The sequence below is a fragment of the Peromyscus eremicus genome, chromosome 22, assembly GCF_949786415.1.
Source record: "Peromyscus eremicus chromosome 22, PerEre_H2_v1, whole genome shotgun sequence".
NCBI lineage: Eukaryota > Metazoa > Chordata > Mammalia > Rodentia > Cricetidae > Peromyscus > Peromyscus eremicus.
In genome coordinates this window covers 42178901-42195763 of record NC_081437.1, presented here as the reverse complement: position 1 = coordinate 42195763, position 16863 = coordinate 42178901, and the positions used below count along the sequence as shown (strand labels likewise).

At 42.6% G+C, this 16863-nt stretch overlaps 1 protein-coding gene across 3 annotated transcripts in view; it reads left to right on the top strand.

Moving 5' to 3' along the window:
* Sntg2 (syntrophin gamma 2) overlaps positions 1-16863 on the top strand; it is a 200034-nt gene that overhangs the window by 108035 nt on the left and 75136 nt on the right. For all 3 annotated transcript variants that reach the window (XM_059248532.1, XM_059248530.1, XM_059248533.1), the window contains exons 8-9: positions 1145-1236; positions 10311-10438. In XM_059248532.1, coding sequence (XP_059104515.1) covers positions 1145-1236; positions 10311-10438 — 220 coding nt within the window. The remainder of the gene's footprint in view (positions 1-1144; positions 1237-10310; positions 10439-16863) is intronic.

The following is a 16863-nucleotide window of genomic DNA, read 5'->3' as shown; positions in this document are numbered from 1 at the left end:
TCCTCGGCACTTCTGCTTGCTTTCCAAGGCTCTGAAGGCCTAATCTCAGGGCTGTCTCTCTCCTTCATAAGAAGGTTTCCTATGTGCTTCTAGTTGTGCAGATTCTCTGGGAGTCTGGTCATCAGGCGGTGGTGCTCAACCATCTGACTTTATGAGACATCCCCACAAAAAAATGGAAGAACTTACACACAGGATCTGTCTACACTTCTTGTTTGTGCAGAAAATAATGGGGCCGGGGGTAGTCACAGAAAACTCTTTTTCTTAGAGTTGCCCTCAGGACCTTGAGTGAATGGCCTGAAGCCTTGGGAATGGCCCCAAGCTTCCCTTTAACAATTCTTAATGAAACTACTAGTTTAACTTGATTGTTAAACTTGTGTGAAAGCTGGTTGCAGGGTTGTTCCTAAAGGGATTCGCAGTTATTTGGCACCTGTTGTCTCTGGACTGGGTCAAATGTGCTGACCTGAGAAAGCCTTTTTGAGTCAGATCATCTCCCATAACAGTGAGACACTTAGCTGCCAAAAGACACAGTAGGAAAATTCGTCTGTCACCCAACTGGTAAAACAGTGATGGTTATGACTCATACACATGCCACATTTATTTTTTGCTTTTTATACAAGCAAATCCACTGCATTTGTACACAATACACAAATGGATTTTAACTCAGTTTGTCATAGATTATGATGGTGGTGGTGGTGTGACTGATGCAGGGCTACTCCTTCTGCATTGTCTACATTCTCATACTGCCTGTCTGCAGCAATGAGAGACCTAAATGTCACCCACCCATCAGCAACTCTGAGGGAATATGCCATAGTAATGGAGTGGGATGAGAGACTGCCAGGGCATGTAGCCCTGTTGTAGACACAGCCCTGCTCTGCACCCTGATAGTGCATTATGACATGACAGGCAAGAGAATGCATTAGGAGCACTGATGGGGAGGCCAGGATGGCCTGATGGGAAAAGAGGGAAAACCTCTGGCTAATCGATAGACCAGAGAGTCATCCCCAACTCAGTTCCACATCCCTGAGAGGGACCTAGCAATGGACTGCTGGCTCTTGTTGTATGCTTAGCTATCTTGCAGACATATAGTCACACGTGATGTAGTTGACCACTACATCTGGAATGAATGCCTCTCGTTTTGTTTCAGGGTCCCCAGGGCCATCCAGTGACCACAGCAGCAGAGCCTCTTCGCCTCTCTTTGACAGTGGCCTGCACCTGAATGGACACTGCAGCCACACAGTAAGCACGTGCAATCCCCTGACCTCATAACTTGGGAACCTCAGTCCCAAGGGCCCTGGGTTGAGGAGAAAACTGTCCATGATCCTGCAGAGGCACATGCAGATGTCCTGGAAGAAACAATGAAAACAGGAATTAGTCAGTTCCATTGAAATTTACTCCCATGTGGGGTCTTTGTCCTTATACCCACTAAGACACGTTCAACCAGTAGTTCATAACTGCATGGAAAGCAAACACTAGTCTTCATTTTGAGGTAGAATTCAAAGTAACCTCTGGGTTTCAGGCAGCCTTGCCAAGAGGGTGTCAAGTTGTTTTTAGGAGATTTCTAGAAGACTCACATGAAAGGAGAACAGTGAGGATTTATCCCCAAATTCATGGGAAACATCAAGGAAACATGAGCACTGTACATTTGCCATGAGGCTTAATCCTGTGCCTCACCCTCTCCTATCCTAAGACCCTAGAACTAAGTGCAACCACCAGTGCCTGCTACCCTGGGTCTGCCTCCTAATGCTAGGATCAGCCTCTCTCTGGGTAGGTGGGCTTACTATCCACAGAGACTTTAGTGCAGAAGTAGAATCTTAGCATTCCACAATCTATTTTAAAGTATATTTTATAGTAGATCCTTTCCCACCCTCACATGCAGGTAGAACTCAGGGGAAAAGATTCATGTTGGTTCATGTAATTACATGGTGCCATAATTTCTTGCTTTAGCAGTTTAAATAGATTTTAGTAACTTAAAATTTGGCTTCTGTAACTAACAAAGAATAAGCAACATACTCATAAGTCACATCTCCCTGTCTTGGGCCCATAGACAAACAGCATCCTAATTTTCACAGCCATCACTTGATTTTAAAAATTAGTTTTGAGCCAGGCACAACAGCACACCTATTTGTCCCACCTTCTCAGGAAGCAGAGGCTTCAATTGAGCTTGGGAGTTGGAAGTCAGTCTGGATAACATATTGACAGTCAGTTGAGACAAGTCAGAGAAAAGCAAATGGTTCTTGTGGCTGTTGTCCTGTGTTACCTTAGATACAGGAGTCATTGATGAACTGGGACACTCACAGAGTCAGTTCTGTATTTCCACCACAATGAAGAGCCATTTGTCTACTCTCACAGTAGAAAGTCCATTACTGTCTGCATAGCACTTGCACTTGCACTTGGACTACATTTTGGTGTTTGTGAACTTTGCTCTGTGAGAAAGGACCTGAGATAGACACCTTAGTCCTGCTTCCTGCAAGATGCACCCAAAGGTGGAGAAGACACCCAGCTAGGAACATGCTGCCTGTATGGGAAGACATGGTTGATTCCCATTTGGAGACACTGGATCACAAGAGCAGGGAAGAAGTGAGCTATGGTTGACAGTGGCATGATTATTACATTTAACAAGACAATAAAATCAAGAGGTGAATAATTACTGTTGTAAAATTTACCATAACATAGTCACTAAAGCTGAGAGAAAAATGACAAGATTGACAGAGTGATGGCATGCCTCTCCCCTGAAATGAAGCAGGGAATCTCTGTTTTCAAAATAAGAAATATGTAAGATCTGCTATGAATAGTTCTTAAAGGGGGCTCTAGTGCTTCAGTCAAAATAACCCGTCATCTCCGACATCACGTAGTTACCTTAAATTACATACTGACAGCAATCTTCATTACCTGGTTATTAAAAAGTGCTTCCTTTAAAAAAAAAAAGTTTCTCCTGAGCTGGGGAAGTGAGTGGAAACTTTTAAGTCTAGCTGCTGCTCATCTCTCACTCTTATGCCTCTACATCCTGAAAATTATTTGTTTAGAAGTCTCTTTTTGAAGAGTTTGAAGTTCAAAGATCCATATTATATTTGGGCTGAGATCCAACCTGAAATATGGCTATACTTTATCTATATTTAGATCTTACTGAAAAATACTTTTCTCATACTACATTAGAATCTGTATTTGTTTTATTTTTAAACAAATGTAGATGATGTATATCTTTTTCCCCATAAAATGAGACCTATTTATAAAAGCCACATAGACAATTATATTCTAGACAATTTTATTAGTTACTTTTCTCTGTGCTGTGACAAAATACCTCAGAGAAGTAACTCCAAGGAGAGAAGATTTATTTGGCTCACAGTTTCAAAGGAATTTCACCCCATCATGATGGGAAGGCATGGAAGAGTTTGTGATAGCTGAGCATGTGGTGGAGGCTCCTTACACCATAACAGAGCAAGAGCAGAGACTGTAGGCCAGAGCCTGGAATGCAACCTTTAAAGACTTTATTAGTGACCCTCTTAACCAGCAAGACCCCATCTCCTAAAGATTCCAGATCCTTCATAATAGTCCACAGGCTAGGGGCTCAGCATTTAAAGCAGAAGCCTATAGCAGACATTTCATATTCAACCTACAGCATCAATTCACATTTAAAACTACTGTAATTTTTACTTAAGGCCCATATTTTAATAAGGTAAGGATCATTTCCAAAATCTGTGTTATTTGGAGGAATAGAATGCAGATGTCCAGATAAATCTGCTGAGCAGAAGGTACATTCTGGCCGCCCTTTCACAGCCGTTCTCTGCATTTTGAGTGTCCTCCAGGTATCAGAGGTGGAGGCAGCTCCCTTTAACTCCCAGAGCTTCCTGTTTTCTCATCTCTGTTGTGAATACATGGGTGCAATTATGTTTGAATTGATTCCAATCCCTCCAGCTGTTAAAATCACCTTCAATACCACTCTCCAGCTTGTTTCCTGTTCTGCATGGTTTTCCCCAGATAATAATGTAATAATGTGTACTGGGATGGTTCGGAGTGTGTGTGTGTGTGTGTGTGTGTGTGTGTGTGTGTGTGTGTGTGTGTGTGTTGGGGGAGGAGGTTTATCTGACATGGTGGTTCAGAATGAAATTGTATTTCTTGACTCAGTATATCCTGGCCTAGCTGTTCTCTGTCCTGTTGTGCCTTTCCAGAAGGGAAGAATCACAAACTCACTGTTCACAGGAATGCAGGGAGTAACTATCAGACTTACCTCTCCTGTATCCTCACTCTCGAAAGGGAAGAGAGGAGTAGGCTTCTTGCCCTGCATTGGAGGTTTGTGCTTGCTGTCTGTCTTGAAGCCTAGGTGTCCTGAAGCACTGTTTGCTAACTCAGCAGCCGGCTGTTTCCCAGGACAGCTTAGGGTCTGTGCACTGTTCTTTGGCAGAACTGCCATGGCATGAGTGGGCAGCTTCTCTGCCAAGCAATTTTCTGTGCTGGCCCATGTAAAGTAACCCTTCATGGAAGCTGGGGGCAGTGCCCAACTAGGAGAAGCCTGTACTATGAGGAGACTGCTCAGGGCTAATGTCTAGGAGCAGGAGCCCAAGGGGTAAAGAGCAGGGGCTCATCTCATGAGGACCCCACAGAGAAGGGATGCAGAATATTCTTTCTTACATGAACAGAGTGTACTTTAAATGTTGGTGAATTGTGACAAGCACTCTGTGCTAGTTGCCACTGGAGAGCTGCTGTGGAGTTGTCTTGGGTTTACGGAAGTTCCTGAGCAGTATAAAAAGCAAGGACTTAAGCTTATTTTATATACTGCATTTAGAAGTGGGCTTTAGTTACCTTTTATTGTTTAGATATGAAGTGTTCCTCAAAACAGTCATATGTTTGAGGAAGGTCCCCTGATGCTGTATCCAGTCAATTGAAAGTGGTTTGATTATTAGCTGATAAATGAATTAGTCTGCTGATGGAGTCATAATTTGGTGATATTATTGGGAAGTGGTGGAAGCCATGAGGTGAAGCCTGGTTGAAAGTGGTAGCCATGACTGTGAAGGGTGTATTTTGTCCTGGCTCCTTCCTGTTGCACACTCAGCTTTCAGAATGCCCTGAGGTCAGCAGCTTTCTCCCATGTTCTGGTCTGAATGTGAAATAACCCTGACATGCTCAGTGTTTGAGTACTTGGTCCCCAGATGGTGGCATTGTTTGGAGCAGTTGTGGAGCCTTTTTTTTTTTTTTTTACAAAGCTGGCAGACACAGGTCCGTGGAGTTCTAGCCAGGTAACTACTGGATGCAATGAGCCTGCTGCTCCAATGGCAAGCTGTGGCTGCCACCATGCTTTCTCCACCACCGTGGACTCTGCTCTCAAACTGTGAACCAAAACAAATCTGCCCTCCTCTAAGCTGTCAGATATGATTCACAGTTATGAGGAAAATAACTGATATACAACACCACAGTCTTCCATGGTAACATCTCAGCCCTCCATCAGACCCACAGCGGTGGAGCCAACCATAAGCCATCAGCTCTGAAACAGCCAAGATAAATGACTCCTTTTTCCTGGGTGTTTTATCACAGCAGCAAAACAACTGACAGACCTCTCAACGGTGGGGAAGAAACCCCGAGCATTTTTGGTGCCTCCTTAGTCTTCTGCAGCGGAGCATAGTAAGAATTTACTAAGGCAGGTAGAGGTAGCAGCAAATCCACCATTCACAGCATGTTTCCACTTCAGCATGGTTTACAGTTGAAACTCATCTAAATACCTCTGAGGACATGAAAGCAAAACAACTCTGTGTCTTTATTAAGACCTTGGACTTTGCAGTCACTCTGTTTTGTTTTTCTGCAACTGTGGCTGCATACTGCAAGTATAGGGACTCTGGATGCTATTGGGACCTGGAACCACTCCTTCCAGGCTGTCCTACCAGCATAGTCAAGGGGGTAAGCAGAACCAGGTATCCAAGGAGCCAGGCATGAGGAGGGTCAGGTGTGCAAAGAGCCAGTGTTGATGGAGTAAGGTTTTAACAGACCAGGTATGTGCAGGGTCAGGTGTGCACAAAGCTTGGTGTCCACAGGACAAAGTATGTACAGAGCCAGGACTGACAGGGCAGGAATCCTGACAGCCATCCCTCCCATGTCAGGAAATGTTTTCCAAGTTTTTTCAGATCTCATAGAACAAGGTTGACCACGCTCTTCAATTTTTTTTTATCACCCATTATTCTCTCTTTGTCAGATGCTATAGCCCAGAAAATTAGAAGTGGGTATAGCTAGAGTGGGCTGTGCACACATGAAGCAAAGCAAAGCCACGAGCTGCTGACAGTGCAGTGAGCATCTCCTCCGTGGCTTGCTGTGGGTTCCCAGCCAGACCTCAGACACTGACATCTCACACAGATATAAGATACAGCAGCAGTTAGGACTTCTCACAGAAATCTGTTTTAAAATACTTTTCAGGTATTTATAAATGACAGTTCCCTGTAAGGAAAGAGTCGACCAAATCCCTATGGGAATGGCACTAACCATGCACATGGATAGTGTCTTACAGCTTTCACTTTCAATCAGGGCTTTCCTGGGGTCATCAGTTTTTCTCTGCTCTGGTCAAATATTGCTCCTTTTATTATGTTTGTGTGGTTTTGTTCTCTAAAATCACATTACTAAGGGCTCATAGCCCCAGCAGGATTTGTGAAGATGGAAATTGCAAGCTGAGACCCACAGGCAGGTTTTGTCTGCTGAGCAACCATTATTATTTTAAATTGAACATGAAGTGTCCACACAGCTAGAGACAGACTCATCCTAGGTTTAGTGATTATTTATTGACCAAAGCATTCTTTTAAAACTGAAATAATTTGATGGTTACCTACAAACTCTGTAATGAGCTTCATGCAAGATATATACACACACCACACTAAAAGCTGTGTTGGGACATTTTGTTTGTGTTCAAACTGACACTTTGCATGTTCTCTTCTTGGTAATGTCTACTAAGTAATGAATTTTTTATTGCATATTATATCAGAATATCCATGATCCATACCTTTAGAAAGTCCTCAGGCATTTTTCTAGTGCTTTTGAAAATCGATTTCGTAGAAATAAACATTACACAAAGACATTATGGAGTGTGAGTGCAGAGTGTTTTTTTTTAATCAACATTTGAGCATGGCAGGGGTCACAAACTATGCTCAGGTGAAGTAAGGGCAGGACAGGAGTTACTGGCAAGGTACTAGATGTCACCTCGTTCCACCTGCTTGTTGTGGCTTTACCAGCCAGACCTCAGGCAATATCACTTGATGCTCATCTCCAAGGTGAAGTTATTTTAAACATGGTTAAGCATTGCATTTTATTCCAATGAATGGAAAGTGGAATTAAAATTCGTTTACAAATTTATGTTAACACTACAGTAAAGGATGCTTATACAACTCATAAACATGGGAAGCTGGAGACAAACATATTTCTTGTAACAAAGCAAGGTACAAGAAGAGTAGGGGATCCCACCTGGAGTAACAATTGCATGAAGGCAGCATTCCATGGTGCTAGACTACACCACAGTGTCAAGGTAACATGGATACTGAAAGCCGAGTCCAGGGTCACATTCAATATCAATAAATATCATTGAAACTGGACTGCAAGCTTACCTTTGAGAAATTGACTGTGTGATTTATATGTACAGTGAAGTTTTCAGTCAATATGCTACATGTTGTCAGACATAGACATGGAAATCTAAATGGCCACCCAGGCTTCCTGTGTAGCACAATTCTCAGACAAGAAAATTCCAAGTGACAGGAGGCAGCAGTTAAAAAAGCATTATGATGGGTAAAGCAAGGCCCTTGCTTTCACGCAACAAGAACCCAGTGGTTGAAGACTGCCAGCCCTCACAGCAAGACAGGTCACAGGAAAGCACCCCTCTAGGGATCTGTGTTAGGACAATGGAAAAGAAACAATGAGCTGTTCTGCTGTCTTCAAAAGGCAAAGGGACAGGTGCAGATTTCTGACTTGGCTAGACTGCATGTGACAAAGCAGAAATAACCTACCAGGTTACAAGAGAAAACCAGGAGAGCCAGGATCTCCATTATTTAGCAGAATCCTCAGACAAATACACAGGGAAAAGGCTGCTTAGGGCAAATGTAGGGAAGGGAACCAAGGGGCCAGACAAACACAGATGCTCGCTATCAAGTTGGATGACATTGAGGTTCCCTGTGCTTCGAGTGGAGGTGCAGTTGACTCTGGCCATCCAGCTGAGTATCCAGAGAGGTGACACCTTAGACACTTACCTATTCCCTTTCTCATCACAGTTGCAGAATGTGTCAGGGAGCCTCATGTTGTCACATCTTCTGAAGTGACATTTTGGTGTCAGCATTCACTCTCCCTGGTGATAAATGTCTCTCAACTGCTTATAGGAGCCACTATCTCAGGATGAAGGACATGCCTTTGCCAACAAGGAGGCAGGATCAGAGTACTGTCTCATCAGCCTGATGCAGTTGAACATGAGACTTGTAGGAATTTAGCCTAAAGAACCATAACCATCAACATAGTTTTCAGTCCGCTGGGTTGTTGGGGTGAGAAGAAAGTCTAAATTATTTTAGTTAATCCACATGTGCTATCATGAAAAGCACATTTCTAACAGTTACTATTCTTGTTAGCACATTCTTCTTTTCACCAACAAAACCTGTTTCCTATTTCCTGAATAATTATCAGAGCATAGTAGCTGATTGAGAATGCAGAACAGGAAGTCTGGCAGGGCCCCTCTGGTGCATGACCCTTTTAGATACAATGCAAGGAGGCAAATTCAATTGTTCCTTCATAATTACTATGTCACAGCTGCAGTGTCTGGTATTTGTGGATTTGTACCTCATTCTGGTCATCGCTTTTTTAATAAAGTGCTTTATGTCATTAAGTAATCTGCAAGTTGGGAAGGGCTGAGGGGATACATCTGTCTGCTTAGTGTAGCTAGCCCCAGAGGCCATTCAGAGTCTGGTCTTCTGTAGGGTGTCCACTTTTCTCACATCTCTCCTCACCAGGTCCCTCAGGGTTTTGGAGCTCCCTTGTTGCTTGTTAGCAGTGCCAAAGGTGAGCTTCCAAAAAAGTATAACTTCAATCTCTGAGGCCCCCCCATGCCCAAGTTCTACCCCACATGGGAGAGCACACACATGTGTGCACAGCCCAGTGGAATTAGACTTTTTCTACAATCTTAAAGCCTGTCCCCTGTTGGCCAAGCACTTGTCTACTCTCCACATCACCAAGGATCTACCTCTTTGGCCTCAGGTGCAGGCAACTGGACCAAGTAACCTCACCAAAACCAGACACACATGGTGAGGTTCCTGGCTCAGGTTCCAGTGTGACTCTCAAGGCAGATCTTCATCTGAACATATGAGGCCAATGGAGAAGCCATATTTCTCGTACTTGACATAGGATATGGGCCAGGTTGATGACAATGACCACTCTCTTAAGAAGGGAGATGGTGAGAAGGCAAAAGGTCCCCGCTCCATAGTGACTCTAAGATGGGCAGGCATACATAACCAGGCTCTGGATTAGAGTGTGTCTCCACCCTTGAGAGTCCTTGCTCTGTGGCCTCAGCTTGGCCCTGACACCTTCAGTTAAGTGGCTTGTCTGGCTTCCCACCCTCTCTAGATCCAGGGACTTGATTATTCGATTATTTTGTTGTTTATTCTCTTTGTAGCAGATGCCATGATACTTTTAAAACATGTATTATAAAGGCATTTTTGTGAGTCAAATTTTACCCATCCCATTAGATTTGTCACAGTTCCCTTCAAAGATGCCTATTGTCTGAGGCTGAAAGCCATGACCTTTAGGATTTCCAAAGTCTGAAAATTAAGTGGGAAGAGCTGTAGTCACCCCATTAGGGACTATGTCCCTCTCAGGTCAAGAAGAGGTATGACTTCATATTTTTCTGAATGTCTAACAAAGAAACTCAAGCCCCACCATGCCTGATGTTGTTCTAGAAATCTATCTCATAACTGGGATTCATTTGCCATTGGCAGAAGCAATTCTGCTTCTGCCTACATTACTGAGTGCCTAACATCCATCAGCTCAGCTTTTTTTGAACTACTTTCTCTTAAGGTTCCACATTTTTAAGTTAAGATCTCCTCCAAATGCAGTTCTCTTTGCCCTCTTCTTTAGCTTTCTTCCATTTTTTTTGCAAAAAAAATATTGTTTAAAACATATTTTAAAAGCTTTTATATTCAAATATGAGTGCTGCTTTCTGTCTGGATCTCTGAGAAGTTATCTTGTATGCTTTCATCAATCAAAGTGGGCTAATCTGAGTTTTGTGGGATGGGTGCCTCAGCTGTAAGCCTCTCCAGAGAACAGTGGACTGACTGGTCCTGTGTTGACTGACTCTTGCTTATTTTGCACAGGCTCCATCATCACCTTCCTCGCCCATAGCTAATGAACCAAAGTATGAGAAGCGTTGGCTAGACACCTTGTCAGTCCCTTTGTCCATGGCTCGAATCTCCAGGTACAAAGCTGGAACAGAAAAGCTCAGGTATGTGACCAATGTTGGAAGTGGGAAAAGTAAACCCAGCACTGGAGGAAAAGGCAGTAAATTCAGCATTGCGGGAAAGTCTGGCAAGCCTCACATTGTGCCAATTCCATTTACTGTATCGGTGTCTGACAGAAGCGTTGGCGAGCACAGGCAGTGTCTCTACAGGGCAGCATTTGAGGAAGTATTGAAGGCCAAGAGGAAAGGGATACAGAAGCAATTGGAGTGGCTGATCTTTTTGTTTTTTAAAATAGGAACTGCTCTCCCTTCTAGCAAGAGCAATTGTCAGTGCTTAGAAAATAGTCTAAGAAGAAGAAACTCTGTCTTCAGCTTTAAGTATCAACAGAATAGGTTCAATTATAAAAGACTGCATACTTTTCTAAATGACAAATAGATACTGAAAAGCCATTTAAACTTAGTGATCTTCATTTTCTCCATTAATAAAGTAAGAGGGTTAGGCCAGCTCCACGGTTCAATAAATGCTACTTGTTTGGAAGCCCTGTTAATTATGTAGTTTCAAGATGTATCTGTGAAGACTCATGTACCCTTCTGGGTAGGCTGAGAGGCCAGGGCTCCATGCTCGAGTTTTGAGAGAAGCCAGATACAAGGAACAGTAGTGACCTGCCTACCAGCTTCAATTAGCAAAGGCATAGCATAAACATCTCGCTGCAAATTGAACCTTGTGTGTCATAAAATATGTGTGTGTAGTTTCACTGCTTGATATGTGGTGTGAGTACAGTGTATGTATAAAGTTGTACATGTGATAAGTGGTATGAGCATGTATGTGTTCTCAGGCATCTTTTTTATAGAAACATAAAGATCTATGTATTTTGGGGGTACAGCGTGATATTTCACACACAATATGTGATGACTGAATCAGGATAATTACCTCAAGACTTGTTGTTGTTGTTGTTGTTAGAGGTGGAGAGATGGCTTAGTAGTTAAGAACCTATACTGCTAATCCAGAGGACTTAAGTTTGGTCTCAGTACCCACACCTTGTAACTCCATCTCCATGGAATCCAACACCATCTTCTTGTTTCCACAGACAACTGCACTTACGTGCACATGCCCCCAGACTCTCCACATGCATATTCACATTTAAAATTTTAAAAAGAAAACATTTTTGGGAGGTGTGGGAGCAAATAGGTGTAGGTACCAGCAGATGCCAGAAGAGGGTGCCAGATCTCTTGGAACACGCATTACAGGTGGTTGTTAGCACCCGATGTAGCTGGTTTTTGTGGTGTGGATATTTGATATTAATATTCCTAATCCATGAAAACTCAATGTAACTACATCTATTTGTTCCTTCTTTAATTTCCTTCATCAATGTTTTACAGGTTTCAGTGATTAGATCCTGAACTTCCTTGAATTTACTCCTATTTTATTATTATTATTATTGTTTTTTGAGACAGGGTTTCTCTGTGTAGCTTTGGAGCCTTTCCTGGAACTTACTCTATAGCCCAAGCTGGACTCGAACTCACAGAGATCCACCTGCCTCTGCCTGGTGGTGGCGCATGCCTATTTTATTATTTTGCAAAGGGGATTGTTTCTTTATTTTTATACAGTTTGTTCCTAGTGTTCAAAAACACTACTGATTTGTGTATACTGATGTTGTATCTTCTAGCTGTAGTGAGTCCACACGTCAGTTTGAATGGCTTGTGTTATGTGTTTATGCATGTGTGGAGTCTTTGTGGTATATCTTTTCTGTATATAAGATCAAGTCATCAGCAGAGACAGTTCCATTTCTTCCTTTCCTACACATACATGTAGGTTTCTCTTTTTCTTTCCTGCTTGCTGTTTAATATTTCTGGTACAGTCCCAAACAGAGGTGGTGAGAATAGAGATCCCTCTCTTGCTCTCAATTACACAAGAAATAGTCATCATTTCATCACTGAGAATGATGTGTGCTGTGGTTTCTTTTGCACTCTTTGGTTTTATGGAGATACAATCCATGCCTAATTTTTTGAGAATGTTTTTTATTATGAGATGGTGTTGACTTTTGTCAAATGTTTCTTCTGTATCCATTGAAATGGTTGTGCCATTTTTACCCTTCATTCTCTTGGCATGGTGTGTCATGTTTATTGTGTGTACTTCATAATCTTTTCATCTCAAGGGCAAATTCCATTTGGCCACATGAATGATCATTTAATTATCCTGTTGAATGTATTTGTTAATGTGCATGTATTCCTCATACTAGTGTTTTCATGTAGCGTCTTTGTCTGGCTTTGGGGTCAGACCAAAGGTAATGATAGTCTTTTGAAATTACCTTAGATGTGTTCTATCGTCTTTGATTCATTGGAAGAGTTTGAGAAGCATTGGTGTTATTTCTTTTTTGAATGTTTTATAGAACTCAGTAATGCCACCAGGTCCTTACATTTTCTTTGATGAGAATCAAAACTCTTGATCCAGCCTCCTTAATGGCTGTAGCATGAATCTTAAAAGTTCTTATTAATAAAATCAAACCTGAAGCCAGTTATTGGGGTGAATGCCGGTAGATCAGAGAGACAGAACAAGCCACAGCTACCTCACGTCGCTGGATCCTCAGCTGGTCTTGTCTCCTCAGACTGGAAGCTTCTGTCTCCTCATCCCAATGGCTCTCAGCTGAACTGCTGCTAGAAGCCTGAATGCTTAATCAGCCAAATGCTTAACCAGGCCAAATGCTTAACCAGCCAAAAGCTTAACCAGCCAAATGCTTAACCAGCCAAAATGCTTAACCAGGCCAAATGCTTCCAGTTTCTGGTCCTCACGCCTCATATATCTTTCTGCTTTCTACCACCCACCACTCCCTGGGATTAAAGGCTCACTTTCTGGGATTAAAGGCATGAGTCACCATGCCTGGCTGTTTCCAATGCAGCCTTGAACTCACAGAGATCCAGAGGGATTTCTGTCTCTGGAATGCTAGGATTAAAGGTGTGTGCTAACATTTTCTAGCCTAAGTATCTTGTGGCTTTTCTGTTCTCTACCCCAGATAAGTTTATTAAGGTACACAATATTTTGGGAAACACAATACCACCACAAATGACTCACTAAGATTTTGTCTAATATGATTCAGTCTTAGTCATTTATGTGTTTCTTGGAACTTGTCTTCTAGATTATCTTAATATTCTAGGTTATTCAAATAATTAGTATAACTTGTTCCCAGTTGCCACATGAGATCCTTTGTGTTCCTATTGATCATTTCCAATATCTTCTTGTTCATTTCTGATTTGAGATTGCTCTTTTTTAAATCGTTCTAAATTTTTTTTTTTTTTTTTTTTTTTTGGTTTTTTGAGACAGGGTTTCTCTGTGCAGCTTTGCGCCTTTCCTGGATCTCGCTCTGTAGCCCAGGCTGGCCTCGAACTCACAGAGATCTGCCTGGCTCTGCCTCCCGAGTGCTGGGATTAAAGGCGTGCGCCACCACCGCCCGGCTCTTTCTAAATTTTTATCAATTTCATTTTTTCAAAGAATCAACTTCTGGCTTTATCATACTTTCAGTTGCCTTTATTTCTAGTCTGTTTCTATTGTTCTTATTTGTTGAGGGGAGAAATATACACACACAAATATACACACTTGTGCACACACAAATATACACATGTATACACACATACACCCACAAACGTTGTTTTTAGTTCCTCTTCTCTGTGAATTGAGACAGGTCTGTCTGTACACAGAATTGTAGGAAGGAGGGTAATCCACAGTAATCTACGGGCTCACGTGTTCACATTGTTACTGCTATAGATCCTTGAGTTGTGTGTGTGTGTGTGTGTGTGTGTGTGTGTGTGTGTGTGTGTATCTGTTATAAAGGGAACTTATTAGGTTAGCTTACACACTAGAGACAGGGTAGTCCAGTGCCTGCCTGAACGCTAGAGAAACATAGGACCTGATAGCTGTTTAGTCTATGATGCTAGAGGCCTCAGAAGTCCCACCCAGTTCAAAAGCCCAGGAGTCCCCTGAAGAGTCACTAGTGTTTAGCTTACCTAGATAGAATGAAGAAGCTGGAGCTTGATGTCAGTGGAGGCTGGTGGCAGGAGTGATAAACACACCCATACAGGAGTAAGTGAAGGCAAGCATTCCTGCTTTTCTCTCAGACCTCTTCTTATCAGGGCCACATGCTGGTAAGTGCCATCAACCCTGGGGCAAAGCTGATAAGGTTTCACATTCTTGCATTTTTGTGCATTATTTAGCATTTTGTTCATAACAGATTAATGAATTCTTTTAGCACTACTGTGATCATCATGGTGGTAAACTCCTTCAGTCTTTAGTCCAGAGGAGAACCTTGCCAGGCATTGTATTCCCACTTGGGAGGTTTTTTTTTTTCCATCTAATACTATAAATGCAGTATTACAACTCCCTCCTGAAGTCTGTGGCTTCTCCTGAGATTTTGACCAAGAATCTGAAGGCTCTTCCCTTATATATAGTACTTTTGTTCTCTTTTGCTGCTTCAGAATTTTCTTGAGAATTTGATTAATAATGTTGGCTGTGCCATTTTGAATTGATTACTCTAGGAGTATTTCACGTTTTCTTTTCTGGGTTTCTCTGTATCTCCTAAGATTCAGGATATTTCCAGACACTGCTTTCTGCCTGTTCCTTCTTTCCTCTCCACCTAGAACTCCCATCATTATATATTGGAAGGTATCCCTTCAGTCCACCATGATTTATTTACTCTTTTGTTTTTTCTTCGTTTTCTTGCTTTTTCCCACTAATTGTCTTATTAAAATAACCTGCATTTGACTTTGATAATTTTGTCTTTTGCATGATTAAGTTAGCTGTTTAAACTGTACCTGCAGTGGAAGCCATGGTTGATGGACATCAGAGTTCTAAGGAGTATGCGTTCTATTTTATCCTGGAAAGGATGGACTTCCCAGAATGGAGTTCTATGGGGCTGGTGATAAAGATTTTATACTGTAAACCTGGTGCTGGGTTCATAGAATGGAGTATCTTCCTCTGAGTCTCTAGATGACACTGAGGAAATGCTAGAAAGATTCCTGGGTGGGCCACACTGTTCTGATCTGTGGCGGAGAGGAACTCAAGCCTGGGTGTAGGGGCATCCTAAGAGGATGCAAGGGCACTGTGGGAGATGTTTTCTCCCACTCTTATACAGGCAAGCCTTTCTCAGTGCATAGCCACAAAGAACTGGAGCTAAGATCCAAGTCTTTGAATGACAGAGGAGTGACTGTAGGACACTGGCAGACAAGCCTGCCCTAGAGACTTCAGAATCATCTCCCTATGGAACTCTGGCTGGACATAACTGCCCCAAGACTATGGTTGGGAGGTGCTTACCTGAGCTCCAGACCCGTCAAGATCTACTAGAAACTAAAATCAACAGGCCTGACCAGTGTCAGAAGTAGGTGGGTCTCTCATGTGGGTTGCTTTGTTCCTGGACCATAGTCTAAAGGGCTTCATGAACACTCAGGAACCATTCAGCATCAGTTATTAGAAGGTCTCAGTACAGTTAGCTATGTCTCCCCCTAGGTCCATATGTTTGTAGGACAGAGCTGGACCCACAGCTGAGGGACTGCACTGAGTAATGGGGAAACTCTCAAACAATCAGACCTTTTTCTATGGCCCTGTTATGAGACTCCTTCCTTGCTGAATGGTATCAGAAACAGGCTCTGGGCCATGTATGGCTGTGACCAAGCCCTTTGGGGAGTAACACTGCTTTAAAATTATACCACACAAAACAGAAATTAGTTATTCACTGAAAATTTGAGGACAGAATATGTTGATGTGAAACTAATGCATAACAATAGCCAGCATGTTCTCAGAGTGTCTTAGCAGAGGGCAGAGTAGGCTCAACTCTGTGACACTATAGCCATGTTGCATTGCAGACTGCTCAGCCTCATGCTGCAACTTTAAGTCCTGGGTTACCTACTAAAGTGCCTCTCTCACAAACACAGCTTGACTACTGGTCATGGCTATGAAGAAGGCAAGCTATTCATAGAGGCAAGCTAACATTTCACTTAGCTCTACCACACTGATTTTTCTACTGTGGAACAAATCAATAAAGCATAGCAGCTGACACATGGCAGTCACTGCCTGACTTAGATGGTCACTGTTTGGGTTCATGCTGAGCTAAGATCAAGGCATTGGTGTAGCTGGATAAAAAAACAAGAGCAATATGTATGCCAGCAGACCATTGACAATCTCTCTGATAGCGAAGTATATGTAGAAAAACTGAGCAGAGGGGTTGTAAAGCCTGGAGGCAGATGCTGTAAGAAGAAAGTTCATAACTGAGATTGTGAGACTAGAGTCAAGGCTTCAGAGAAGCATGCAGGACTGGGACCTGGGGTTGCCCCAATTGCCCTCTAGGGACTGTGATGGGGCTACTTGAAGGTATTCCTGGCTATGTTTTATTCTTGCTGAACAAAGGGAATGAGAGACAAGATGAACACTTCACTGCTTCCTGAGATGGTTTTGTGAAAGCAACATAAAGCCTAACTGTAGGGGC